Genomic DNA, 26376 nt, shown 5'->3' with positions numbered 1-26376 from the left:
CGTAAAAAGCCCCAAACAAAGCCCTAAAAAGGTCTAATATGCAAGCAAACTGCTTGACGAGACTTTCTCCTGCTTCTTCAGAAGAGCACTTGCCCTCTTCTTTCAAAACACAGAGCTGCTGCCCCATACCTCCCAAAAATGGCAGTGCCTTTCCTTCCTGTCCCAAAACAGAGCTCCTATTCGAAACACAGCAATCCCTCCTGAACCCAGCCAGATCACGGCTCCGCTGCCTCCACCGCGGCGAGGCCACGCACTCGGTGGAGCAAAGGCACCACGGGGAGCTGGGTGTTGTCTTCCACGTAGGCAACGTTCCTCTTTCTTACAGAAAACAAGGTTTAGAAGGGGAAAAAGTCCAGTTTCATTCTGATCCCTCAAAAACACTCAAAATGGAAGCAGGACCGACACAGGATAGAGGCAACAGGACAGTACCCCATACCCCTGAACTACCCTCCTCTTCCCTTTCTCCCTACTTTTTCTTCTCCCATCCGAGGAGCTAGAAGCCCCACGCAGCAGGCAAATGAAGGAGCAGCTCTTCCTGCTCAGCTGGCAGAGAGGAAGCTTGGAAGAAATTTGCAAAGTCACCAAGATCCATCATTTATTTCCAGCAGGTGTTTCTGAAAAATCAATTTCAGGAGTTTTACACAGCCTGCATGAAACACACCTCTCGCCTGGCTAATGCAGGGAAGCGTAACTACAGGAGCAGTGATTCAGAAACAAATCGGTATTAAAATTTAGTAATTTACTGCCAGACAGGTCAGGCAACCAGAGGAGAAACCCAAACAAACCACACCACCACAGACACCAAAGCAGCAGCCGTCACTTTACAGGGAGCTCAGCATGTTTTGCATCAGGCACAGCGCTGTTGTCAGGTGCTCAGGGCTGTTCCTCTCACCCCTCTTCTTCCCCTTCCTCCCCGATTTGAGGATAGAAGAAAGCAAGAAAACACAAAACCCAAGGTCCACCTCTGTCGAACTCGGTGCACACCCAAAGACAACGGTGTGGAAAGGTCCCATCCCTCTCCTCCTGAAGGCCAGATGCATGGGACGCCGGAGGCTGAAATCCAGGAACTGACAGATCCTGAATCGGATTTCACATAGCTCTCGCTGTTCCAAGGCTGCTACCGCAGAGATCAGCTCAGATTTATTTTTAGGCGCTCCAGCCCTGTGCCTTTTTTCCAGTAATTCTGATCAAACTCGTTCCTGGAACTCGGGAACAGGTTCAGCCGCAAGACAGCGCTTCCTGCGTCTAAGATGTCACTCCCAGCAAGGATGCCAGGGAAGGAAGAAATGACAGATGCTGGCATCACTTTATCATTTTCTACTTTATTACTTCAAATTAACAACCACGATAAAGCTCAAAAAAGTCCAATATTTACACAGGAAAAAAGTACAAAATCCCCCCCAAAGTTCTTCAGGTTTTTTTTTGTTTTTTTAAATTACAAAGTAATAAAAAGTTTTGCTCTTTAATTAAAAAAAAGAGAGAGACAGTAAGAGGGGTAAATAAATTAGGAAAAAAATAGGGAGGAAAAATAAAGTGTTAAATAGAAAGGATAAAAACAAACAAAACAAAGACTAACCCCACCCTCCCCCCCCCCCCCCCCCCCCCCCCCCGCCAACAACCCATCGGCTCCACACTACAGTGACAGTGTGTCTGCTACAGGCCATAGGTCGCAGTGGTGATCATTGTGTTTCAAAGCCCCAAGTGCCACAAAGCAGCTTGAGTATTCCTAAATTATATTTAAAAACAACTAAAGTGGGGGGGAAAGGGGGGGGAGACAGGTGGGAAAGGGCAGGAAGGGATTGTGCATGTACTGTGGATCTTACTTGGGGTTGCATGAGGGAAGGAGAGAGCAAGAGCCATCGCTCTGAAAGAACACCAAACTCCAGTTTCTGTGCGCCCCTCTCTTCTCCTCAAGTCCCACACTCTCTCCGCAGGAATTAAAACAAGTTTTAATTAAAAAAAAAAAAAAAAAAATAGAAAAACACGCACAGCCAGACGAAAAAAAGACCCCGCTGCAGGGATGGGAAGTGTATTTCTCCCTGTATTTCAGCTCCAGCCTTCCCATCCTCCATGGGACCAGGTGCCTCTCCATAGAGATCCCTCAGCACGTGAGGACCACTCGGATCAGGGAAGTCTGGCACTTCTCCCGACAGCCAGAAAAAAAACGCAGAGAAGCCACCCAAGGAAAGGAAGCCCAAGTCAGTGATTAGGCTGTTGCCACAATTCCCCTCACAGCTTAAAATTCATTTAATGCTTGAGAAAATAAATTCTGTTATAGTAATAAAAATCAGACTTCTACCATCAAGTGTGGCTGGAATCTGATTCCCTCCTGGCCCACACGGCTCCTGAAAAAAAAAAAAAAAAAACCAAACCAAAACAAAAAAACAAAACAAAAAACCCCCACCCACCCACCTCCGTCCCCTGCCCTCAGAAAAAAAGGAGAGCAAAGTTAAAATTTATATGGCCAGAAACCATATGATTTAAAAATAATAATTAAAAAAAAAAAAACCAAAGCAGGAAAAGATATCCAAGAAGAAGAAGGGGGAAAAAAAAAAAAAAAAAAAAAAAAAAAGAGAGAGAGAAACCAAAACCAGGAGCAGAGAGTCAGGAGAGGGAACTGGGGGCAGCCAGTGTGGGCAGTGGTAGGGCCAGGGTAGGGCTGGGGGGGGGTAGCGGAGGTGTTCCCGCACGGCTCCCGCGTCGTCAAGCTTCTTGGAGGCGCTCGCGCTGGGGGACGCAGGCGGCCCTCTCAAACGGCTCACGCCAGCGCAGGGGCACAGCTCGACTCCTCGTCGTTGGCAAAAAGAAATTCTGTTGGGGTTTTTTTTTTGTTGTTTTTTTGTCTTTTTTAGTTTTTTGTTTGTTTTTTGGTTTTTTTGTTTTTTAAAAGAAAAATACAGTGAAGACACTAGAAAGAGAATTAAAAAGAGAGAAAAAGGGAAGAGACTTTAGGAGAAAAGGCTCTTCCCAGCACTTCCAATGCCAACTGGAGTGTAACAAATCAAATCAGCCCTTTCTTCTACACTCCTGCCACCCCTCAGAGTTACCTTGTCCAGCTACTCTCGTTTCCTCTACAAGCAGCACTCACTAGCTGTGCAAAGTCTCGCACACTTGATTACGTGCTCAGCACCCTCCTCCCCAGCACTATCACACTGCCAGAAAAGCATTCATTAGGATCTAAAGAAATGGCTCCCCGACCCAGCACCTTCTCCACCCTCCCTATCCTCCTGGAGAAATGGAAGCTACCTTCACACCCAAGATAATCCATCCCCTCAAGGTTTTGGCAGCCAATCTTACTCTTCCCTCTGAAGTCAAAAAACATCTCAAAGTAAGGCGAAGGGAAAGGAAATGTACCAATCCCCCACAGCAACATCAAAGCCTTAACCTAATCCCTAATGCCAGCAATTCCCTCCTCGAGGGATCCCAGGCACGAGGACAGGCTCACCTAAGCAAACACTGGTCCAGTGGCAATTGCTCCTCACTTCCCAAGGTGATCAAATGGCACACTTGTCTACAAGAGAAAAGGAAGAGTAGGTAAGGGATGGAGAGAAAGAAAAAGGCCCGAAGGACACCAAAACAGAGAGGCTGCATGTACGTTTCTCTCAGGACATCCTCCCTCCCAAGAGTTTACTGTTCCACTTGTCCAAACCACTGCGGTCTGGAAGGCAACCAGGTGAAGGCTTATTCCAAGCAAAGCAGACCTAAGACGACAGTACTGAGCATGGCCTCCAGAAAATACGTAACTGAAGAGCTAAGGTGTAACTTGGTACCGCTCCCCTCACCACAGTAGACACTTGAGGCTCATGTCAGCTCCAGCAGATCAGGTGAAAACCGCTGTGGGGCCTGTAGTCCTTCTGGGACATCCAGGCCAAGGCCACAAACTTCGCAGCAGGGACTCACCTGTGATGCTGAAATCCGTGACACTTCTTGCCGCCCTGTGAGGTCAGATGAGGAGACGTTGGCAGGAGCTCCTCGGTGTAACCTCATGCTGACCTTCCGCTCCCTGTCCACTCTTGAGATGGCTCTGGGGGACGTGTTTCCTATTGGGGCACAAAAACATGAGACAAGAATATCAGTCAATAGTTTTGGTTTCCAGCCGACAACAGGGGTGGCACTCCCCCACCAACTCTCCCACCCCACTCACCGGACTGTTGGATTCGGGAGGTAGGGGTGGAGGCCATGGGCTCGGTGACATTACGAAGACGGTTGGCAGTGGCTCCAGCAGGCGGGCCAGGGGGCAGCGCTCGCGTGGCTGACCCCCGGAGTTGCCCCATCCTCTCTTCTCGCTCATGCTCTCGCCGCTCCCGATCCATATCCTCAGGGTTTCGGGCTGCTCCCTGAGGAGGAGAGAAACCCCCACGCCGCGCACAGCTGTCAGGCAGGAGAGACAGCAGCAGCCCCAGACAGAAAACACACAGTGCTCCATCACACCAAGAAAGCAGAGCTTCATCCCCAAAACACATTCTACCCCCACCATCTTCCACTCCACCCAGAGAGGGCCTCATTCTCTTCCATGAGGAAACATGGAAGAAAGCATATGGTACTACGGCTGTTATTGCAATCCATGTCTGTGTCCCACCTCCAAATATAGTTCCCTCCCGAAAAATTATCGCTACCTACCTATAGCTATAGATCTATTGACACACATGCTCCATCAGACACACTCACTAATACAACAGTAGCTATACCCCCCAGTTAGCACCACCAACAACTCTGCCTCTTTTCACTCCACCTGGTCCCCTTTCTCAAGTCGCTCACCAGGGGTAAGTACAAATGGCAGGCAGTTTCCAGCTTTCCTCCCCCACCTCCATGATACAAATCAACCCCTGCCCCTCCAGCCCTTTCACCACACACTCACAAATTTAAGCATGTTCCAGTCAAAGACATAGTCATAGGAGAAGCCTTGGCGGTGGAAGAGGTTGCGGAAGAGCTGCCGCAGGTACGAGTAGTCGGGTTTATCATCAAACCTCAGTGAGCGGCAGAAGTTGAGGTATGTTGAGAACTCAGCTGGAGGGAGCAGAGAACATCTGGTTGTTGAACGCCATCCAACCTCCCTGGTCCCACTGCAGAGCCACCGCAGCCTTTCAGCAGTGGAGTGCTGGACCAGGATGGCACAAACACAGAGCTGTGTAATGAAACGGAGCCTGCTGGTTGCAATGGTTTGGCCACCAAGAAGACCCCATCCCTATTTTTACCACAGGAAATGTTCACACATCTCTTTTTCTGGATGCTTCTCCAAGCAAGAGGTAGCAAGTCACAGAGCCTGCTGAAGGAGAGTAAGAATGCAGGCCTAAAGAATATGTGGAGGTGAGCTTTGGGAAACTCAGCTCAGACCAGAGGTCCTCCTAGTTCTGTAGCCTGTCTCAAGCAGTGGCCAGGAGTTGACCTCTACAGAGGAGAAAGACTGAGGCAAGCATGTCTGACACTTCCACTTACTTTCAGCTCAGGGAACTTCCTGATTTGTATGTGGTTTCTAATTATTTAGTAACCCTCAGTGGATCTCTCTTCCACATAGCTGTCCAATCTCTTCTTGAACTCCTGTAAGCTTTAAGTATCCACGACATCTTCTGGGAAGGAGTTCCACAGGTCTACTACTGGCTGTGTGAAGAACCACATCATTTTGTTTTGAAGCTAGCAGGAACCAGCTTTGTTTCTCTTCCAATACAAGAATGGGGGCCACCAAATAATCAGCTCCCATACAAACTTCTGGAGGCATAGCAAGAGTGTGGACTTTTACCATCTCTCTCCAATCGCCTCTTTTCCAGGTTCCAGCAAACTCCTTGCTTGTACAGAAATCACCTCACCTCTGATCACCCTTTTGGCCTTTCCTGGACCTTCTTCCCCTTCTACCGCATCCTTTCTGAAATAGTGGGATGGATCAGAGTTGCACAGTGCATGCAACGTGCAAGTGGGCCATGGGTTTATGCACACTGTTTGGGCTTCTTTTCTTTCCTAGTAATTCCTAACACCCGATTCGCTTTCCTCAGCAGCCCCTAAGCGCAAAGTTGATGCTTTCACAGAACCATCTATTATAACTGCAATAGCTCATTGGTGAGTGGCACTGGTCAGCTCAGAGTCTACTATTCTGCAGGTGACACGAGGACCAAGCCTTCTGCTCCCCCCTCACATACATTACTCCACGTTTACCTGCAAAGAACTGCATTTGCCTCTTCATTGTCTGATTATTTCTGGGACTCATCATGCTCGGCCCTCATCCTCATTATCCAGAATAACTCAGGATCATCAGCACACCTTCTCACCTCACTGCCCATCCCTCTTGCAGACTGTGTCTGAGGTCCTAAAGATCCCTCTCAGCACCCCCACCTCCTTACTAACACAAGGCTTGACTGTCCACAAAAACATCTACGTTACCCACTTTTGAACCCAAATCGTTATCACCACTGGTCTCTTATCCTTCTGATCACTGGTGTCAGCAGCACGTCCTGGTCTGGGGGTACTGGGCATTGCCCTTCAAGACTCAAGACTCCATGGGGTTTCAGCAGGAGAGCAAGCCACGCACCAGACAAGAGAGCCATCAAGATGAGAGCACTTACAAGGGTACCCTTTGCAGAGCACTTCAATGGGTGTCGACATCTTTTTCTCACTGATCCTCTCGTACTTTTGGCGCTTGGTGGCAGCCTTGAGGCCCTGCCAGGGCAGCGAGCCCAGGTTGAAATACATGAGCACATAGCCCAGGCTCTCCAGGTCATCACGGCGACTTTGTTCTGTGGGAAGAAGTTACAAAGGGGCAAGGAGTGAGCAGCAAGCAAAACTGCTTTGGCAATCACGCAGCTTTGGAGGTGAACACGGAACAGAAGAAACAACCCCTCTCTCTTCTTTGGTAGATTTCTATGGATAGACAAACTTGCAAAAGACATTCCAATACAAATTCCTGTGGGGATGCTCATGCAACAAGAGTTAAAGTGCTCCTCTCCCCATACAGCCCAACCCACTTCATAAATGAATAATTACTCTGACTACCTCCTCACTTGGACAAGCCTTAATTCACACAAGAATTCAACAGCTCAAGAAGTGCTGCAGTGACACTGCCTACTTTGCTCTTCCCAGTCCCAGAGGAAGGGCACCTACGCTTCTCCACCCAGAATGATACTTCACCCTGGGGATTAGTCATAGCAGAGGTAGTCACGGAAAGACAAAGCTAACAGAGGTAAGCCCGACACAACCCCTTCAAGCACATCTTCTAATTAACCTGCTGATATTCTTTACACAGGGCAGAAATGAGGAACTAGCGACCCCTTCTTGTGGTAAACGACTTTGTTGGTATTTTAGAGAAGCCTAACGTAATACTTTGCAAAGATCTTTCTGGATTGGTGGCATTTTTCAAGCTGTGGAGGAGAAAGGCACGAATACAGAGGTATATTTTGAACAAAAGATTCCCCTCCAAATGGGGAAATGACTGTGTAACTGGCATCACTACTAACTCCACTCAGAGCAAAGGTTGCCCTTAATACACCACTGTAAAGGCCCACTTTTAAATGCATATTTATTAAACAAAAAAAAATTGTTTCCCAAACAAAAAACATTCCACATTGAACTTGTCCTCTGGAATGACCAAACCATTTTACGCTGCAAGTTAGCTCAAGACAGAGTTGATGCAGAATCTTAGCAACTGAAAACATTGACTAGTTAACTTGTGAAACTCCTCCCAGCTCCTCCAACATGTTTACAAATTAATCTATAAATTTTGCCAAGAAGCTTTTGCCCCTGTTCCCCTCCCAGATAAAATAAACACTATGAAGAAAGTACTTTACATCTTGAGGAGAACAACAACTTACATAGATAACAGAGGCAAAATTATGGCTTGAGAGAAAGCACAGGGGTAGAAGAAAGAGATTCATCTATTAGATTCATTTACTACTGCAGCACATTTTGCTGGATTCAGTGCCATGTCCTAGAAGATGCTCCAGATTATGTATTGGTCTGTGGGTTAATTCTCAGTGTCAGTTACATGCTACCACCTGCCCCATCCAAAGGCCAGCAGATTATTACAGCTACCCCTTACTCTGCTAGCTGACCTGAACCCTGACAAAGGAGTAGCTGTAGAAGGTCACAGATCTAAATGTCCAGATATACCGACACAAGCTGTGGGTCACCATGGGCCTTTCTTCTCCTGCATGCCTCTCATAACCTCCTAAGTGTTTTTGAGGACTAGGAGGGTTGGCAAATAAAAAATATTGGGAGGGGGGAAGCACAGTGGTTGCAGAAGAAAAGGGGGGTTGTCATCACTCCATAACTGAGAGGAAAGAGCCTTTAGTTCAAAGCACATGAAATGCCATAAAAACGCCATGTTCCAAGACAGGAGTAGAGGAGAAAGCAGACATGCAGATCCCCAAAGTGTCTTACTTGGAGCATGCAGAAATAACAGCATTTTTTGACCTCACTAACTTACTGCCTCATGTTGCCCACTTTAAAGGGGCTAATACTTCCTAATCTTATCAGGCTGCTGCCAAAGATAACTACATGATTGGCTGGGAGATGCTTAGATGCTATGAAGGGAGAAGGGAAAAGAAACCCACAGTTTTGCATTTAGCCTAAGGCTGGGATACGTGTACTTTCAGAGGGCTGCAATTGCACACCATGCATACCAAACAAATAAAACTAAACAATATTTCATAATGACCTACATCCTGAGACAGGAGGCCTGTGGAAATGGGAGTCAGAACACACATCCAGGGCCTGAAAGCACAGGTGACGAAAGGCAACCTCAATCCTGCAATTTGCCAGCCCTCAACTTATCCATGCTGTAGCTTTAAAGCCTGTAACTGTGGGTTCCCTGTCTGGAGCATGGGGGTGCCCCTCAGAGGAGTAGGGAAAGGCAGGGCAGGAACCAGAGAAACCTACTGAACAGACAAATCAGCCTTTCAGAAATAAATCAGATCTTGCCTCCTAAATCTTGCTTGAACTCCATGCTGCTTAAGGTAGGCTGGACCACACATCTCCATTTGCGTGGAGCACAGGAGCTTTGAGCACAGCCACCGACTCCGTCCAGAACAACAGGAGACATTCTGCAAATGTATGTCTAGGCACAGTCCTAGTGATTCGGGGAAGGCCAGAATTAGACACTTGAGGTTAGGGAGACTGAAGTCAATGGGGGATGCTACATGTCCTTACTGGAGGCAAGGAGAGGGGTTACAAAACCAAACTGGGCAGCTCACTAGTATCAATTACATGCATGCAAACACACCTTAACTATGCCTTAACACAGCAACATGATCGAGGAAAAATAACTGTAAGCAGGACACCCAATTATTAAAATGCTGAATGATAAATGTCTGATTGTGTCGTATCCCTGAAGTATCATTTCTCAGGTATATGTGGTCATTGTAACCCACTTAAACAATTTCAGTGAGATTCAAATCCATGAGGAGCCTGAAGCACCTACATGATGGGTCACAGTTGTCAAGCTACCTCAAAACATTGTAGCTGTCTTTCACCTGTAACCCTAACTACAAGATCCAGAATTAAACCTTGGGTGACAGTGAAGAACAATAGTTCCTACACCCCGTTTCTTTGTTTCATCTTCAGTTACTATTACACATCCACAAGCTATCTCCAAATACTTTTTTTTTTTTTCTTTGCCTGGCCCCATATACCAACAGCCACAGGATACTAAATAACATTAGACAGCAAAAGTGGAGTAATTAATTAGTTAGGGAAAAAAAAGTTCACCTCTACACTCCAGAGAAACATTATTTAAACATCACTACTTTCCACTTTTAGAAGCTTGACAATTGTCGACTAACTCTCACAGCATGCCTGGGACGCAGGCAAAAGATCTCACTTTACAGTCTGAGAAAGAGAAACACAAGTGACGCAAATGCGTGCCCAGAGCAAGTCAGTCCAGAAGCAGGATTGCAGTCATGACCTGTGACACCACATCACACTTCCTCTCTCCATTTTATTGCAGCTTCTCAGCTCTCCTACAATAGAAGGGGGACTGCTACTTTTACAAGACGGTCATCCTTTCCTCCCTCACTCACAAAACCCCTTCCAACATAAAACACAAGGTTGCCTTCCCACTCAACCCAGCATGACCTCTCAAACCCAACCCACTCTGCAAAGCAACCTGGTGCCAGTTTCCCCCCACTCCCAGGGAGGCTCCCAGCCAGCCCACACCCTCACCTCCCTTCCCAAAGCAGGGTCCTCAGAAGGAGCTGAGTCAGGGCTGAGTAGTAGGACGGTGAGTTACCTGGGGAAGACATGCTTGGGCAAAGACAGGAGACTGAGGACTGGCTACCTTGGATGTAAGGTTCGTGACAAAACTTGTTTCTTTGCAGTGTAAATTGCCTCCTGGTCCCCAAGGACAGTGCTTCCCCCCCCCCCCCGATCCTATCCAAAGCAATGCTGTTCCCATGCAGGACTCCCTAGAAGTCAGCTGTGTTCACTGGGGCCAGCCCAGCTACAAGCAGACTTAACCAAGCAATGTTTTCCTGACTACATACTCAGATCTGATTTTGCACGTGCTGGGACTACACTTCCCCCTTCTCTCCCCGCTGCATGGCAACAGCCTTTAAAAACACACAAAAATCTGGAATGGGTGACAGAGGGCAGGATGAGCAGAAGAACTTTACGCTGTGCACAGCCTACACTGACACCATCTAGGACACGTGTTTGGGGAGGAACTGCCCCCCGCCCCCAGCCTCCTGTTATCCAGACAGAGCCCACCAGGCTTCTTCCAAGACTGTCTCCTGGGCACCCCTGGGCATCTATTTCAGACTTCACAAGCTCCAGAGGGTGCAAGGGACTCTCATCCCCAGAGCATGTGAAAATTGACTGGAATGTGTGAACCAAAGCCTGCACAGTCCAATGACTCCCCCAACAGCAAGTCTCCAGCTGTGGAAATCGTCCCCAATCTCACCTCCTACTTTTTCACCCGGTCACTGGGAAAAGAATGTGTTTCCTCCAGACATCGGAATGCCCAACCCTTAGCTTGCACATTCAAATAAAGGCATTTATTCATTTGCTATTCCCATCACATGAGTACCCCGGCACCTGGTTCCTTCTCTCTCCCTAAACCGCATTAACGTAACGTTAAGAGATTTTAGTCTCTGAAAAGTCATAAAATTCAGAGTGATGGTTCCCATGGCAATGCTGCTAACTCAGAAACGTGTCTGTCATACACCCTGTAGCAAGGTCTTGAGAAACAGGAACTCCAACTGCAGCCCTGACACCCCTAGCCCCTTTTCTCCAGGCAGGTCGTGTAACCTTTATGCCATTCAGGGGAACTATCTGCAACGTGGAGATAATACACCCGAGACCTGTTGTGCAGAGTAACTCACACCCAGACTTTCCCAAAGCAAAGGGCATGAAGAGAGCGACGGCTGTGCTCAGACCGATGGCATAAGCAATTTGCTCTTGGATTAGTGTTCAGACATTGTTTGTTCATCCTGATACACAAGCCAAGCACCAGTAGTAAAGGGCTAAGTTGGGGTGGGATGAATAATCAAGTCCTTCAAAAAAAACCCAACCAACCCCACATCCAGACATTTAGCCTCTCGTGATCAGTTCAGACAGAGCAGGCACACACAAAAGAATCGACAGACATAGTAGTGAGAATTATTTTGTGCATGTCTCCTTGTGGCAGTTACCATGGCTGTGGAAGTCTTGACTAAGAATTCAATGGAGAGTCAGTTATATATAAGCAGGTCAGGCCAAAATACAGAAGACCAACTCGGAAAGCTCTACAAGAACTATTTTTACTACATGGAAGAGGTCAGGAGATCACAGCCCACTCTCAACACACAACACTCCCCATTTCAATACAAATAAAGCATTTTCCTTCTACCATTATACAGTATTAAGCAAGGAAGACAGTGGGAAACTGCTTCATTTTCTGCAGGTCAAATCTTGACTCCAGATTACTGAGAAACCATCTGCAAGAGGGGAGAATGGGAAGGTTTCCTGAGGAAGAACAAGGACACGAAATCCTGTGGAAGCTGTTAGTTTAAAAGGTTTGAGTTCCTTGCTCTGATTTTCAAATTCCCAGCTTATACATTTCAGAATAAGGTCTCCCAGAGATACAAACTGAGCTGTGAGCACAGGAGCTACTTTCTGGGTCTGCAGGCAGGACAGCTTCAGTGTTTCTGCTCTTCGGATTTGCCAACCAATAGCAGAGTCGAGTCAGCCTGCTCAGAACAGACCCTACAGTAACTAAGAAACTATTGCACTGTGGCCAAAGTTTAGCCCAAGCAGGGGAAAAAGGTCACATTGGAGAGAAGTATCTGGTCAGGAAACAGAAGAGAAAACTGCAAGAGGTTTTCACCTCTGTTCCTCACAGCAATCAGGTATTGTGCATCAGGGGTTCATTCCCAGGATAAGAGTTTGGGTGACTTCAGGTGGTTTAAGTACAGGGGGTACTAACCTGCACAAGGTTTTTACAAAACCTGGGATGATGGCCATCACCAGTGTAAGACCTCGCTGAACTCTCAGCACTCTGTCCCAGCCTAGTTTTATCCCCACAGTACCAGCCACAGACACTAAGGGCAGAGCCCTACCTCCCTAAAGCTGTCTCAATCTCCCTCAGTCGTGAACGGGGCAGTGTGGTTCACAGACGCATGCATATTTTGAAGGCCCATAACAGCCAATCCTCTATCACAAAACCTGGATGTCCAGGCAGTAGGAAGCCTCCCGTCATTTCACCTTCTTGTACGTTTCCCACACATGGCTGTCCCTGTCCTCAGCGGTGGGTAACAGGAGTATCCCCATATTGCAGTGGGCCTGTACCCTCCAGCTCTGACAGCTACAGAATAATCACTGATGAAGGCACTCAGGAGTCAACATAAAGGTTTCAATTGCACATATCCCTAAAGGCTCAGTGCCTGCGAACATCTCGTTTACATATCTAATCAGCCTGCAAAAATTGTGCAAGACAGAGTCAGTAGTAGTAAAGTCAGGGAGGTCACAGCCTTGCTGCTGAAATAGGGCCCCACTGTACTAAGCAGCGCACAAACACATACCGGTGGACAATCGAGGAGCTCAGAGTGCCACAAAAGGCAGGCGAGGTAACACAGGCGTAACAGTTAAGTTATTTACCCATCATCTCAACACAGGTCAGCAGCGGAGCCAGGCACAGAACCCAATCCCCTCCTTCTGGGGACACACTACCTCCCCTGGAAAGCCCCACCAAAGACCAACAGCAGGCTCACCGATTCCCAGGTGGGTGTTGATAGAGGCATAACGGGCTGTGCCAGTCAGATTCTTGTTTTCCCGGTAGGGGATGTGCTGGTGGGTCCGGGCGTCTCGGTACTTCTTGGCCAAACCAAAATCAATGATGTATACTAGGTTGCCTTTTTTGCCGAGGCCCATAAGGAAGTTGTCTGGCTTCACATCCCGGTGGATGAAGTTCTTGGAATGAATGTACTCAATACGGCTGATCTGGAGGGGGTGAATAAATAAATAAAAAGTGAGACAAGCTAAAAGGTAACTTATCATAACTGCATCTGTTAAAAGAAGTACCCTGTCCAGGACACTGGCCTGTCAGAGCAGGGAAAGGGACATTTTGCAGAGAATATCAGAGATGACAGCCAAGGAAAAAGACACCCTCTGGAGGCAGAAGGATCTGGAGATGAAGAATGGAGATGGAATTCAACCCTGCACACCAGCCCAGTCCTCCATCTGGGGAGGTCACCATTAGCACCACAAGGAAGGATGGGAAGCAAGTTCATATGGACTAAAACTTGAGCTTCAGTATTGACACCAGTCAACTTTCAAACTTAGCCAGGCTGGGAAAGGAGAGGGTCCAGAACAGCTAAGGGCCTTAAACCCAGGGCACAGGCCTTTGCGTTGGGGAGGTTTAGATTGGATATTAGAAAAAAATTCTTTATTGAAAGGGTTGTCAGGCATTGGAACAGGCTGCCCAGGGAAGTGGTGGAGTCACCATACCTGCAGGTGTTCAAAAAACACATAGACTAGGCACTTCAAGACATGGTTTAGTGGGCATGGTGGTGTTGGGTTGACAGTTGGACTTGATGATTTTAGAGGTCTTTTCCAAACTTAACGATTTGATTTGATAGGTAGCTGTCCTGGTTTTGGCTGGGATAGAGTTAATTTTCTTTCTAGTAGCTGGTATGGTGTTATGTTTTGGATTTAGTGTGAGAATAATGTTGATAACACACTGATGTTTTCAGTTGTTGCCAAGTAGTGTTTAGACCAAGTCAAGGATTTTTCTGCTTCTCATGCCCAGCCAGCAAGAAGGCTGGAGGGGCACAAGAAGTTGGGAGGGGACACAGCCAGGACAGCTGACCCAAAGTGGCCAAAGGGGTATTCCATACCATGTGATGTCATGTCTAGTGTATAAACTGGGGGAAGTTGGCCTGGTGGGGCATTGCTGCTCAGGAACTAACTGGGCATCGGTCAGTGAGCAGTGAACAATTGCATTTTGCATCACTTGTTTTGTATATTCCAATCCTATTATTATTATTATCATTAATAGTTTCTTCCTTTCTGCTCTATTAAGCTCTTCTTATCTCAACCCACAAGTTTTATTTCTTTTTCCCGATTCTCTCCCCCATCCCACTGGTTGGGGGGGGAAGTGAGCGAGCAGCTGGGTGGTGCTTAGTTGCTGGCTGGGGTTAAACCACGACAGTAGCGATGCCAGTCCTTCATCACACAGGCAAAAGCATCTATGCATGCAACACTAATACAGGGTGAGCAGCAGGGGAAGAAAGGAGGGATGGAGATCAAGAAAAGCCAGCAGTGCCTAGGTTCCAGGCCCCCAGCTTCATCAAGAAATAGAAACCTGGCAGCCACTTGCTGCTAAATGAAAAAAGCCTGGGATACAGCAGTTCTTGAGCAAAGGGGATAGGGGGTGGCGGGGGGAAAGGCATGGAAAAGGAGAGTAGGCACAAATGCTTCAGAGGAAACTCACCATCTGGTCTGCCAGGAGCAGAACTGTCTTGAGACTAAATTTGCGGGAACAGAAGTTGAAGAGATCTTCCAGGCTGGGCCCCAAGAGCTCCATCACCATCACATTATAGTCCCCCTCTGCTCCACACCACTTAATGGAGGGGATACCCACTGGGGAAAGAGAAAGATTAAGCCCACGGAACAGAGGAAAACTGCTGCTCCCCTGCTGAGAACATCAAATGTAACACCAAATCATTTCCTTTCTAAGGCCCTCCAGAACAATCTCCTTCTTCAACCACTCCCCCAGCCCCATCCTTTCCTCCCCATCTCACCTCCTCCCTGCATCATCTTGTAGAACTTGCTTTCAATGTGGAGCTGGGGATGTTTGGTTTTGACACATTCCAGTTTGATGGCCACCTCTTCACCAGTCGCAATATTGGCTCCTGCATAGAAATGAGGGCGAAATGAAGATTGCGCAAGCTTCCACTGAAGCTAAACGCTTTTAACAAGGCCTATACAGATGCCAAAACCTTAAGAGTTGCCCTGAAATTTATTCTCTGTGAAAGAAATAAGATTCAGCCACTTCAACTTCGTACAGAGTTTCCAGCACTGCCATTTGCAAAGGCAAACCCAGAGGAAGGCACATGAATAGGAAACCAGCTCTGATCCTGCAGCCAAGCTAGAACAACAGTCCTACAACATGTTAAGTGCCTCATTATCTCAAAAAGCACCAGACTTTGAGAGGTCAATCTGTATGTATCAGCAGTACCTAAACTGAGTGGAAGTTTTAGCTGTCCCTGATCATATACCTAGCCCCTGAACCCAAGCCAGCCCCCCAGGCAGTGATACGGAGTACCTCTTCCCAAGCAAAATTACTGATTACCTCAGGTACATCGTTTCAACAGAGCCACTTAGTTCAGGAGGAGACATTCTAACATTCCCAGCTACCTCTGGTTTCCCCACAGCCCTGGCCTGCTCAATACAGTCAATTCCCAAATCTCCAGCTTCTCACTCTCCTGAGGGCTTTAATAATACCTTTATCTTTTGCCAACACAGAAACATTTGCCATATCCTAAATTAGAAGCGTGAAGAAATAAACTGAATCCAGCACTGAATTAAGCTACTCAGACGCCTTTGTTGAAGGTATTGCTAGACGGTTTGCAATGACACAAAACCACCACCCCACGTGCTTCTTTCTGAAAAGAAGTGAGCTGCCAGCCACGAAAGCCAGCACTCTGGTCCCAAAGTGCAGTGTCAAAGGAAGAACAGGCTTGGTCTTTCTCCTGTGCTAGCTGAGAGGATTCCAGATGTTTCACATCATCCTAAAATGGAAAGAATGAAGATCTGTACACAGGTCACAGGAATGACACTCAAGACTTGCCTCTCTCTCCCCTCCTCCCATGCCTGCCTCACACAAACACAGACAAGCCCTTCCTCATATCCGGAACTATTAGAAGTTGCACTCAAACACAAATCAGACAGCAGCTCTGATCATGAGCAGCTTATGAACACTGTCATAAAATAAACTACTCCAGAACATGCATGCCAAACATGAGCTGGAGTCAAAGGTGATGTTTTGTAGATATCCCATAGCTAGTTTTGGTAGGTCTGGTTAATTCGTGCCTCCTGATCCCTGTGATTAGACTTTCAGAGTCCACAAGGACAGCTGCAGATAGGGTCTCTCCATCCATCCTCTTTCACACACTGCCCTCAGAGCCAGGGACCAAAGAGAAAAAAGAAACGTTCACACAGCTGGATCCCTTCTACCCCTGGATCCTAAGGGGATCCATCTCCTGTTGAAGAGTTCTGTCTTGTACACAAAGTTAGCCAAAAGCTGCCTGCTAGCAAAAACACGTCATCTAGATACTACAGCGCCGGGTCGAGACAGACTAGCTGCTAGGAATTTGTAAGAGAGTAACAAAAACAATTGGGGCCTAGAGGGATTGATTTACTAAGAAAGATTAAAAGAGCTAAATATGTAACATAGACAAGAGATACAACTAAGAAGGGTGGGGAGGAAGAATAGGACATGACAACAGTCTGCAAATATTTGAAGGCTGTAAACACTAAGGAGGGAGAGGAATTATTTAGGGTGCTCTGAGGGAGGGGAAGGAGGAGCAATGGGATGAATTTAATAAGGGTTTTTACTCAAGAGCCAGGAGAAGGAAAAGGGAGAAAGCCATTCTGAGAGCTAGAGCCATTTGTCCAATGGTAACTTTTGGAAAGATGCTGACATTTTCCACTTAAAAACTGCTGGCCAGCAAAGCAAGTCTGTACATTCCCTTCACTGCACCACAGGACCCTTCTTACAAGTATCAGGAGTGCAAGGAGGAAAAAAAGCATGAAAAGGGGCTCAGATCACAGTAAGAACATGGCCCTGGACTAGTATCTACCTTTTAAATTAGTGTTCAGTCACTGGCCCTCATTCAGCACGGAAACACCCAGGACATCCAAACAGACAAGACCACTCTCTTCGCTTCTCTTTTTCCCTTGCCTTTGTGAAGACGTTCCTCCAAATGCTCTGCAGCAGCTCCCTTGTCCGTTCCCTGGGGGAATTTTTCCCCCTCCTAGTCCATCTGCTGACACACATGCAATGATAAGTCTTGCTGACTTTTGGCAGCAGTAGCATTAGCATTTCGAATGAACCCTGCTCCCCGAAGTTGAACAGCAGAAAGATAAATGAGTTCTCAGCTCCACATTACCCTGTGTCTTTAGGAAGATGACGATGCATCCATCTACTAGGCTGTCTGCAGGTGGGGAGTGTTATCTGTGAGCATGTAAAGCAGGAAAAGGGAAAGGAGGGGTAAGAACCAAAAAAACTTAAGATTCTGCAAAATGTGAATATGCCATTCAAATGATCAACATGGCCTTCAGCCCCACACTCTTCATAGCCCAAACACAGGTGTTAGTCTCAGAAAAAGAAGAAACAACCTGTGGCCTGGAACAGCAAAAGTAGGACCAATCAGACCTAATGAGGAGCTATTCTTTGCTGAGGGGGTCACCAGTTGAACACTTTAGGCTCACCCCCTCCCCAAACCCTCATGTGTCTTCAGGTTGCTCCCTCTACCATTTTTTGGCTAGAGATCTACCCAGACTGAGACCACCACAAGCAAGGAGGGAATTCAAGGGCGGGAGTCTCTCTGATCCTTTGTTCCACGCTTTAACCACCATCTTTTTTAAAGATACAAGTACAAAAGCAACAGTTCTCCACTCCCTCTCCAGACTGGAAAGCACCACATTTCAGACAAACGCAGCAGAGCCTGCCTAGCCTCAGCCACTCGAGAGACGTATGTAGGATTGGGGATAATTCCTAACATCCACCCCCAGTCTCGCTCCGCTGTGGGGGCTGCACAAATTCAACTCATTCATCACGAGCTGTTTGAAATGGGGCCCCGGGGACAGAGGATGTCACCGGCTAAACAGGATCTTTTCAGAGTGGAAGCCTTGCTGTGTGTCTGATACAATAAACACCGCCCTCCCTGCACATCGGGCAAGCCAACAGCCACGTCCCCCCCGCTCTCCCCACCGCCCGCTCCCCTCTCGCCAGCTTGGCGCGGGAAGAATGGAGGGCTAGGAACAGATGGAAGAAGTCAGATAGGGCGAGAGAGAGTTAACAGGCCAGGAAACAAAGGGAAGGCACTCCCCTCCCAGCAAGGGAGGAGCCTGCCACCAGGAACTGTCCCCAGCCAGCGCTGGTCCCAGCATGCTTTGTCTGCCCCACCGTCCCCAGCTCCTCTCCACTGCCAAAGTCCCCTTCCAGCGCATCCCGGCCCCAACGATCCCTACCGCATCCAGCAACCCTGCCCTGCCTCTTGGCCAACACCTCTGACAAAGCGCCTCTCCTCCCGACAGCCCAAAGGTCTCGGCAATTCCTCTGCAAACTGGGTTTTGCTCTCCTGAGTGAGCATTTCTAGAGGCAAATGGGCTAGCCAAGGCCCATGGGTGGCCTGATCTCATTTCCCACCCTCCCACGCCAACGTGGGGAAAGTATCCCCCCTAGCACGTCTATCCCCCAAGGCAGGGCATGGAAGCAAGACATTGTGCTTTAAGCCCCAGCCCAGGATTAACAGGAGTCCATCCTTTGTGTCTGCCCGTGTAGAAATTCAAATTTCCTTCTGACAGGAAAACCCAAAACCAAATCCCAAAGAGCAGAGCACACAGTACCCACTGGTTACAGAGCAGGCGAAGGTACTAACGTCCTGAAAGAGACAAGCTGGGGATAAACTGTACAGCCCATGCTCGCCTTTAGAGACAGACAAGGCTTGTCTGTCCCTGCTCCGTCTCCACACCATTATCAAGAGAGAGAACTGCGAGGTGAATCTGGTTCAGGAGAGAAGTCCTCGTGAATGAGTCCCTCTGTCTGCAGAGCAGACCGTGAGAGGATAGCGTAAGCACAAGCGTCCTCCAGACGCACCATCAGAGACTACGTGCCCGATCCCTCCAGGCTGGGGAGTCACCCAGGCTCCAAGAAGTCTCGCTATCACTGCTTCAAAACACACTGGCTTGCACCTCAATGAACATCACAAGGGCTTTGATACTGCGCTCAAGTAACTTGGTTGAAGTCGGCAGTCGGAGGCATCCCGCTGTGCTCACCACACCAGGGCACTGGGGCTTCCTCTGCCCCTCATGTTGTTTGGTTACAGGCAAGGTGGGCACAACCCCTTCACCAGAGCCTGTTTTCCACGCCTCCTTCGCACAGGTGGACAACCTGTTACGTGGTACAGCGGAATAAAGTATCAGGCCTTTCCATTCAGTACCTCCCTTCTTTCTCCACGCGTACACAGATGTTTTGCAAGATCCTGACAATTTATACTGTCCTAGAGAGGGTATGGAAGGCTTCAGGCCCTAGCATAGGTGGAAAATGCTGTGTCTGGGCTACCAACCCTCAATCCCTAGCACCTGGGAATTAAAAGCACTGTCACCTGAGACACTATCTGGCTGGAGAGCCACAGAGGAGTGGCATACAGGAGCAGGCTGCAGTAAAGGCAGCACATGGTGGAATTGGGATCCCAGATCCATTATTTATCATCTTTGCTCATGCTCTGGATAAAGGTGGCAACAAAGCCTGTTACTGATGATTCCCACAGGATACTTAATCAAGAGAGGCTGCCAACACCAATCAAGAGAGAATAATAAAGCAAGAGGGAACTGGAGATAAAAGCCAGAGGTAGAAAACAGAAGGTGATTTACCAACACAGGAAAAAGTAACCTGAACTAGAGGTATTCAATGAAAGGAACATGGGAGCGATGGGAAGATGTTGCAGAACCTAGAAGAGATCACCCACAATACAGCTGACAGTGTGCTAAGGCCAATTCTGCAATCCAACACAGTGCTGGTGATGGGGGAAGCCAAGGAGACCCAAAGCAGTCTATGCAGAGGCATCACATTACAGATCACTCAAGGGTAGCCCTTCACTACCAGACACTGGAAATGCCATACCTCGAATCCTGTGTAGGCTCCAAGGTGCTCAGCAGATGGACAAACTGGGAAAAACTGAAGGAGCAGCAAGAGTGAGGAGTGGTGGATGTACTTGAAGCAAAATGCAACTCAACTGAGCAAATTAACAGTCAAGGAGCACATGACAACCATCTGTAAGTACCCAAAGGGTGCAGACCCCAGAAAGGGAGAGGGCAATTGTTCCGCTGGCCTGCAGGACTACAGCTGAACAGGTAGTGGTGAGAACTAGATGACAGGTAAAGCCACGCCAACTCTCATGGAGGGATCAATCAGGCTACTGGGTAGTCTCGCCACTCTTGCCCCACATGGTTTGAGCCAATAAAAACATCAGCAGGCAAAACATCAGGGAATGTATCTACACATCAGTGTGCTGACTTGGAAGAGCTTCTCCCCAAGTGACCTGCCGTGGTAACAGGAAACCCAGCATCTCATGGGCTCTGTTCATTGAGCTCCCAGCTCAGGTCATTCCAGACATTAACTCTAAATCCCCTTACAGATCTAACAGACCTGAGCCCCAGGACTTTAACCAGGCCAGCCTCTTTGACCTGTTTTACACCTCCTGGTCTCAGACCTCTCACAGGTGCTGGACCACCTCTTCCACTACCAACCTTCCCAAAACTTTATTCCTTCTACCCTGAAGGAACAGCCATCTCCTCCCTTTCCACCACCCACTCTTTGTAGAGTTTATACCCACACACACCCAAGCTCAAGAAAAGGAGGCAAGAGAGCTGGAGTAGGGAGTATGACAAATATGCCCTGAACAGTCCAAATCTAAATCAGTCTGACCAAACACCACTGTGTCTCCAATATCTGCGAGGCAAAGCTGAGCTCATCCCACTTTCTTTGCCATCAGAAGACTGGCAGCAACTAGCAGTATTCCTCGAAGCTCTTTTTCTCTCCACCACCTCCAACCTTACAGGGTGCCCACAAATATCAACAGGCAAGAAAAACAACCCGAAAACAATGACGCAACTGAGAAAACACAACCTTGCAGGTGGAAGGACAGAGATTCACACTCACCTAGGTAAATGTCTCCAAACGAACCGCTGCCGATCTTTCTGCCCAGCCGGTATTTGTTCCCCACTCGAAGCTCCATGGTTCAGTCGTGCTGAGAAAAGAAGCACAGAAAGCACAGCGTCAGAGCAGAAACAGGAAGTGAATCATGTAAGACTACAGAAGAGACCTCCTCACTTCACCCAGAGGCTGGGTACAGTTTTTAATCTTAAAATACTTCACTTTCCACACGGCTTCTATCCCCTCTCCTGTCTCCTGGATGTCCAGGGACAGCATGAGATAGAAATGCTGCAGGAACATGACCCTTTCAAGCATGTTTTCCATGTTCCCATTATGGGAATGTAGAAGGATTGAATCTCTTCCCCACCATTTTGTTCAGAGGACTGGGGGGGGGGGGGGGGGGGGGGGGGGGGGGGCAGGAAAGCCCTCCCAAAAAGGTTTCAGTGGGTGGTCACTTCACACTACCATGAAGAGAGATGGTACTGCTCCTTATAACCCACAGGACCTGGCACCTGGACAGCGGTAACCACGTGAGGCACCAGAAGGGACAGGCATAATAAACCCTATGAGAAGGAGTGCTCTCCGGCCCAGCCCTAGACCAGCACCTCGGTAGCAGCGAAGCACAGGACCCGAGGGCTGTGACAGACAGACAGACCGCCAGGAGCAAGCAACTCCCATCACCCCTAGGCAGGGGCCGGCAGAGAGGACAGGGAGGAGACATCGCTAAACTGAACTCTGCGAGGTACGCACTGACTAGGAACGCCACTTGCTTATCTCCACACGCTTCTGCTGATGGAATCGCAGCCTCCTTTGGTCTACCTGAGCCTCTCTGCCTCTGTTGCCTACCTAGGTGTGCCGGCTGTTTGTTTTTAGCAGCTCAGGCCTTTCCTCATCCCTTTACCTGAGGTGATTAGCTAACCCTTTGACCTGCTATACCCCATCAACGTGCCCAGGCTTAGCCTACTCACCTTCCACAGAAAACCAACTAGGTGGAAGGACTATGGCCACAGAGTTTGTTCTCCTGCCAACCTCAACTTCTGCTGCAAACGCCTCAGCCAAACACTGTTCCAGCAGTTCCCCCATTAACAGCTCCCTTTCCCTTGCCCCTTCTGTGGCCACCAACTTATTCTAGGAACCGCAGCTCTTCCCAAGACAGCCAATGCGTCTCCTTTTAGAGGGATTTGCCACACTCCTAATTTATGCAATGCCACATTATTAGCGTACAAAATGCAGACACGGAGCCTGTTGGGGACAGGAAAGGTGAGGAATGATTCATGTTTTCACAAGTAGGTGAGAGGAACTTTCCCTTGCTGGAGCTCGGTGGGAAGGAAGCATCACTGAAGGAAAGAAAGGAGGAATGGCCTTGTGAGACACAAGCACAAAAAAAAAAATAATCCCAGCTACAGGATTCTGGGCACAGTATAAACCCAGAGCTGCTTCTCCTGCCCCAGGAGATGGGATTACAGAAAGAGGAATGGACGGGCTGCAGAGACGTACAGGGAAATAATCCTATCAAGGCATTCAGGGGACATTGTGAACCCTGAAAGCAGAGCTCCAGTCACCAGAAACCACACACAAAACACTGAGAGGTGGAGTCCCCTCACCTAGTATTTACTTATGCATGTGGGTTTCTGTGCGTCTGAAGTCTACAAAACCCCGTGGCTATTTCTGACTTTCTTACTACAAGGAATGTAGGCAGAGCCTTGGGAACTGAACCAGGAGGCAGGTGTACCTGGGTGAGGGCGCAGCAAACAGACATGATTTTTATCCGCTGCCTGCTGTTCTGTATAACCACATTAACATACATCTGACTTGCTTACACTCCTACTCCGATAAACGATCAAAGGTCTGTGTCCCCGGGAACCCGTCACACCACTGTCAGGAAGACAGCTCTCGCACCTCCTTCCTTCATGGCGGTGTTTGCCCAGGCCTGCGAACCCTGAGCACTTCCACTCGAGTCCAACTCCCAGCTGGGGCAAGCACAGCCGAGCAAGCTGCATAGGCTGCGCAATAGGTCCCGGCAGGGTCCCCTCTGCACCAGGGCACAGCAGTTACTGCTCTGCAACACCACAGTCCCAAGCCTAAATTTGGTCCCACCCTCCTGGGACAGGCAGGAGCCAGGTTAAGAAGGGTTTCTCGCACAACGAGGCAGCAGCCCTTCTAGCTGATTAAGCAACAGGCTCCAAAGGGGAATCTAAAAAATGCTCCGGGGTGAGGGGGTGGAAGCGGGAAGCAGGATAATGGAGTGAAAAATCACGGTCTCGCACAGCTGTCATTTTGCCTTATCTCCCCCCCCAACACACACACACAAGTGTGCTTAGAAAACCTGGGTGGAGGATAGCCAGAGAGCAACAGCCTGGATTCATGGTAATGGGGCAGGACACACACATCCCACCCCCCCAACAACTGCTCCAGGAGTTCAAACATCTACTGCATTTGCTTCTACTTCACACACGTACCCCCACCACCTACAGCTTCTGCCCTTATCATCTGATCTTCAGGTCTACTATCACAAAAAGAACGAAAATTTTACATATAAAATTTATATTATTATATATGAAATTTATATTACTCTCTCTATATTATTTATACGTCTAAAATTTAAAAAGCCATCCCTCCCTCCCGCCCCCCAGCAGGCTTATTCTCCCCTGCCCTACCACCCTTCCTGTGCTCTCCAGCCAAGGCAGCGTTCCCAGGGGCTGCAGGGCAATCATTTAGTTAAACCATTTAGTTTTCCATAAGGGATTAACACACATACAACCTCAAAGCGAGTGTGTGCTCTGCATGAGCGTTTGCATACGTGAATATCCAACATTACACAGACACCTACAATATACTACACAGCCTCAAAAAAAAAAAAATACTATCCAGCCACCAGCGCTGCTTCCCCACACACACCATTTTGCACCAATCCCCTTTTATATAATATAAAATACCCACGTACAGGCACAAAGGCCATTATATAAACACACGATAGAGTTTGATTTCACCGCTGTTCCAGCACTGATGGCGACCCAAGATGCAGGGACCATCTCGGGGTGGGGGCGTGGGAAGGAGGGCCATCTCGCTCCCACCTGAGAGGGTCTAGAGTGCAAAGATGCCCCGGCTAGCAAAGGCCACGCAAAACCAAACCCATGGCTCCATAATGGAGGCTGCTGAGCCCAGCACCGCTCCGGCTTTCAGTGGAAGTGTGGGGAGCAGGGGCTGCTTTGCCCATAGACCATAAAGGCTTTACACGGCTTTTTTTTTGTGAGTGTGTGTGCATGTGAAGGGAATAAAGGAAAAGGCTGGCAAAACAATCTGAACCGGCTTAAAAATGGGAAGGAAAAAGAGAAAAATTACATTTTGATTGAAATGCAAAACATCAAGCCCCTCCAGACCCTTTCACACTTACAAAAAGGAGAGCAGCAAATAAGATGGGGGTGGGGGAAGAAACCCCACGTACAGAGCATTTGGACTACATTTGAGGAAGAAATAGCCACAACAGGAAAACATGGGGGGGGGGGGGGGGACGACCAAAAAAAATAATAAATATGTCCCTTACACCCCCACCCCCTACAGGCAAAACACTACGCGAAGACAGCCTTACCCGGGCTGTTATTTTTCCGGGTAGGTAACAAAAAGCAGCCACCCCCGGGGAACGGCGCTGAACTTCTCCTCGTTCCCCCCCAAGCTGCCGGCCGCGGACCCCCGCCCCTACTGCCCCCCCCCCCGCACAAAAGGAAACACCGAGACCCCCCCCCCCCAAACACACACACACTCCCCCAAAAGCTGACACCACCCCCACCGCGAAACAGGCGATGAGAGGGGCTGGGGAGGGAGACAAGGAACATCAGTGAGCGGGAAGGGTGGGGGGTTCAATCACCCAGGGGAGGCGCCCCCCCCCGTGAGACCCCCCCCCCCCCGGCCGAGAACGGCACGGCACCCCCTCCCCGCTCACCCCGGCCCCGCCGAGCAAGGCAGGGCCCCGGCAGGGGGAGAAAGGGAAGAAGGGGGGGGAGCCCCCCCCGCCCTGCCCGCCCGCCCCCCCAAAATCCGCCGCCGCCGGAGGGACGACCCCCTCCCCGTTCCCCCACAAAGGGGCTTTTGTCCCCCGCTGCCCCCCCCCCACCCCCGGCCCGGCGCATCGCGCCCTGCCCTCCCCTCCCCCGCCCCCTCCCCCTCCCTCCGCGCACACAAAGAGCCGGAGGGGCCGCCTTTCCCCCGGGGTTTGCGCCCCAAGATGGAGGCGGGCGCCCCCCATACCCACCCTGACTGGAAGGGGGCCGTGTGGGGTTGCTGCTCCGCCGGCTGTCAGGGGGCCAGGCGGCCGCGGCGGGAAGGATGACGGAGGATTGGGGAGGGCTGGTGGCGGCCGTGCCCGGCGAGTCCCTCCTTCGCTCGGCTCGGCTCAGCGCGGCGCGGCGCTGCCTGCCGCCTCCCGCCCGCTCGCCGTCCCCTCCAGCCGGCGTGTGCTCGGCACAGCCCGGCGCTCACCCAGTTTCCATTGAGCCCCGGAGCCAAACCCACTGATGTCACCCAGCGCAGCCCCGGCCCTCCTCCTCCTCCTCCTCCTCCTTCTCCTTCTCCTCCTCCGCCCGCCGTTAAAGGCGCAACGGCCCGCCGCCGTTCCCGCCGTCCTCCCGCCCGCCGTTCCCCCTCAGCCCCGGCGAGGGGGAGACCTACCCCACCGCACACGGGGGGGGACGGGACAGTTTCGGGGGTCGTTTCCCCTCAGCGGCCGCCGGGCTCCCCGCTGAAGGTTTCTCCTCAGCGGGGTGCTGCGGGGAGGGGGGCAAGAACCCACCCGTGGCACCCCACTGCTTGTGGGGGCCGGTGGGGCAGCCCCAATATGGCGCCATTGCCACCGCAGCAGGGTGATCGGCCCCGCTTGGGGATCCTCACACGAAGGCGCCCGGGTCCCACCGCGATGGCGGCGGGTGCCAAGCAGGGGTCCGGCAGGACGGCCCGTGAGGCGTCGGAGTCGCCCCAACCCCACAGAGAGGGTCAGGGCTCCTCGGCCCGCGCCCCTCGGGAGCAGGGGGGCACCCCTGTGGGCG

At 49.7% G+C, this 26376-nt stretch overlaps 1 protein-coding gene across 1 annotated transcript; it reads right to left on the bottom strand.

The window, feature by feature from the left end:
- Positions 1 to 1302: 1302 nt before the first annotated feature.
- CSNK1E (casein kinase 1 epsilon) lies at positions 1303 to 25848 on the bottom strand. Its single transcript, XM_030041182.2, has 11 exons — positions 25587 to 25848; positions 21344 to 21431; positions 15198 to 15308; positions 14888 to 15036; positions 13167 to 13395; positions 6555 to 6725; positions 4859 to 5007; positions 4145 to 4337; positions 3901 to 4040; positions 3446 to 3511; positions 1303 to 2908 (listed from the first exon to the last, which is right to left on the bottom strand). Exons 2-10 carry the CDS (start codon positions 21417 to 21419, stop codon positions 3479 to 3481), a joined length of 1251 nt encoding a protein of 416 aa, XP_029897042.1. The 5' UTR covers positions 21420 to 21431; positions 25587 to 25848; the 3' UTR covers positions 1303 to 2908; positions 3446 to 3478.
- Between the last annotated feature and the right edge of the window lie 528 nt (positions 25849 to 26376).

Source organism: Aquila chrysaetos, chromosome 17 (assembly GCF_900496995.4).
Source record: "Aquila chrysaetos chrysaetos chromosome 17, bAquChr1.4, whole genome shotgun sequence".
Classification (NCBI taxonomy): Eukaryota; Metazoa; Chordata; class Aves; order Accipitriformes; family Accipitridae; genus Aquila; species Aquila chrysaetos.
The sequence above is the reverse complement of the archived record's forward strand: the minus strand, read 5'-3'. Positions and strand labels throughout refer to the sequence as shown.

Excerpts from the sequence above, each read along its gene's own strand:
- CSNK1E (XM_030041182.2), bottom strand. The coding sequence starts at position 21,419 with ATGGAGCTTCGAGTGGGGAACAAATACCGGCTGGGCAGAAAGATCGGC. Across the intron at positions 13,396-14,887 it reads TGCTCCTGGCAGACCAGATG|ATCAGCCGTATTGAGTACAT; the intron begins GTGAGTTTCCTC and ends CACCCCCTCCAG. Across the intron at positions 5,008-6,554 it reads GCTCTGCAAAGGGTACCCTT|CTGAGTTCTCAACATACCTC; the intron begins GTAAGTGCTCTC and ends TGCTCCCTCCAG.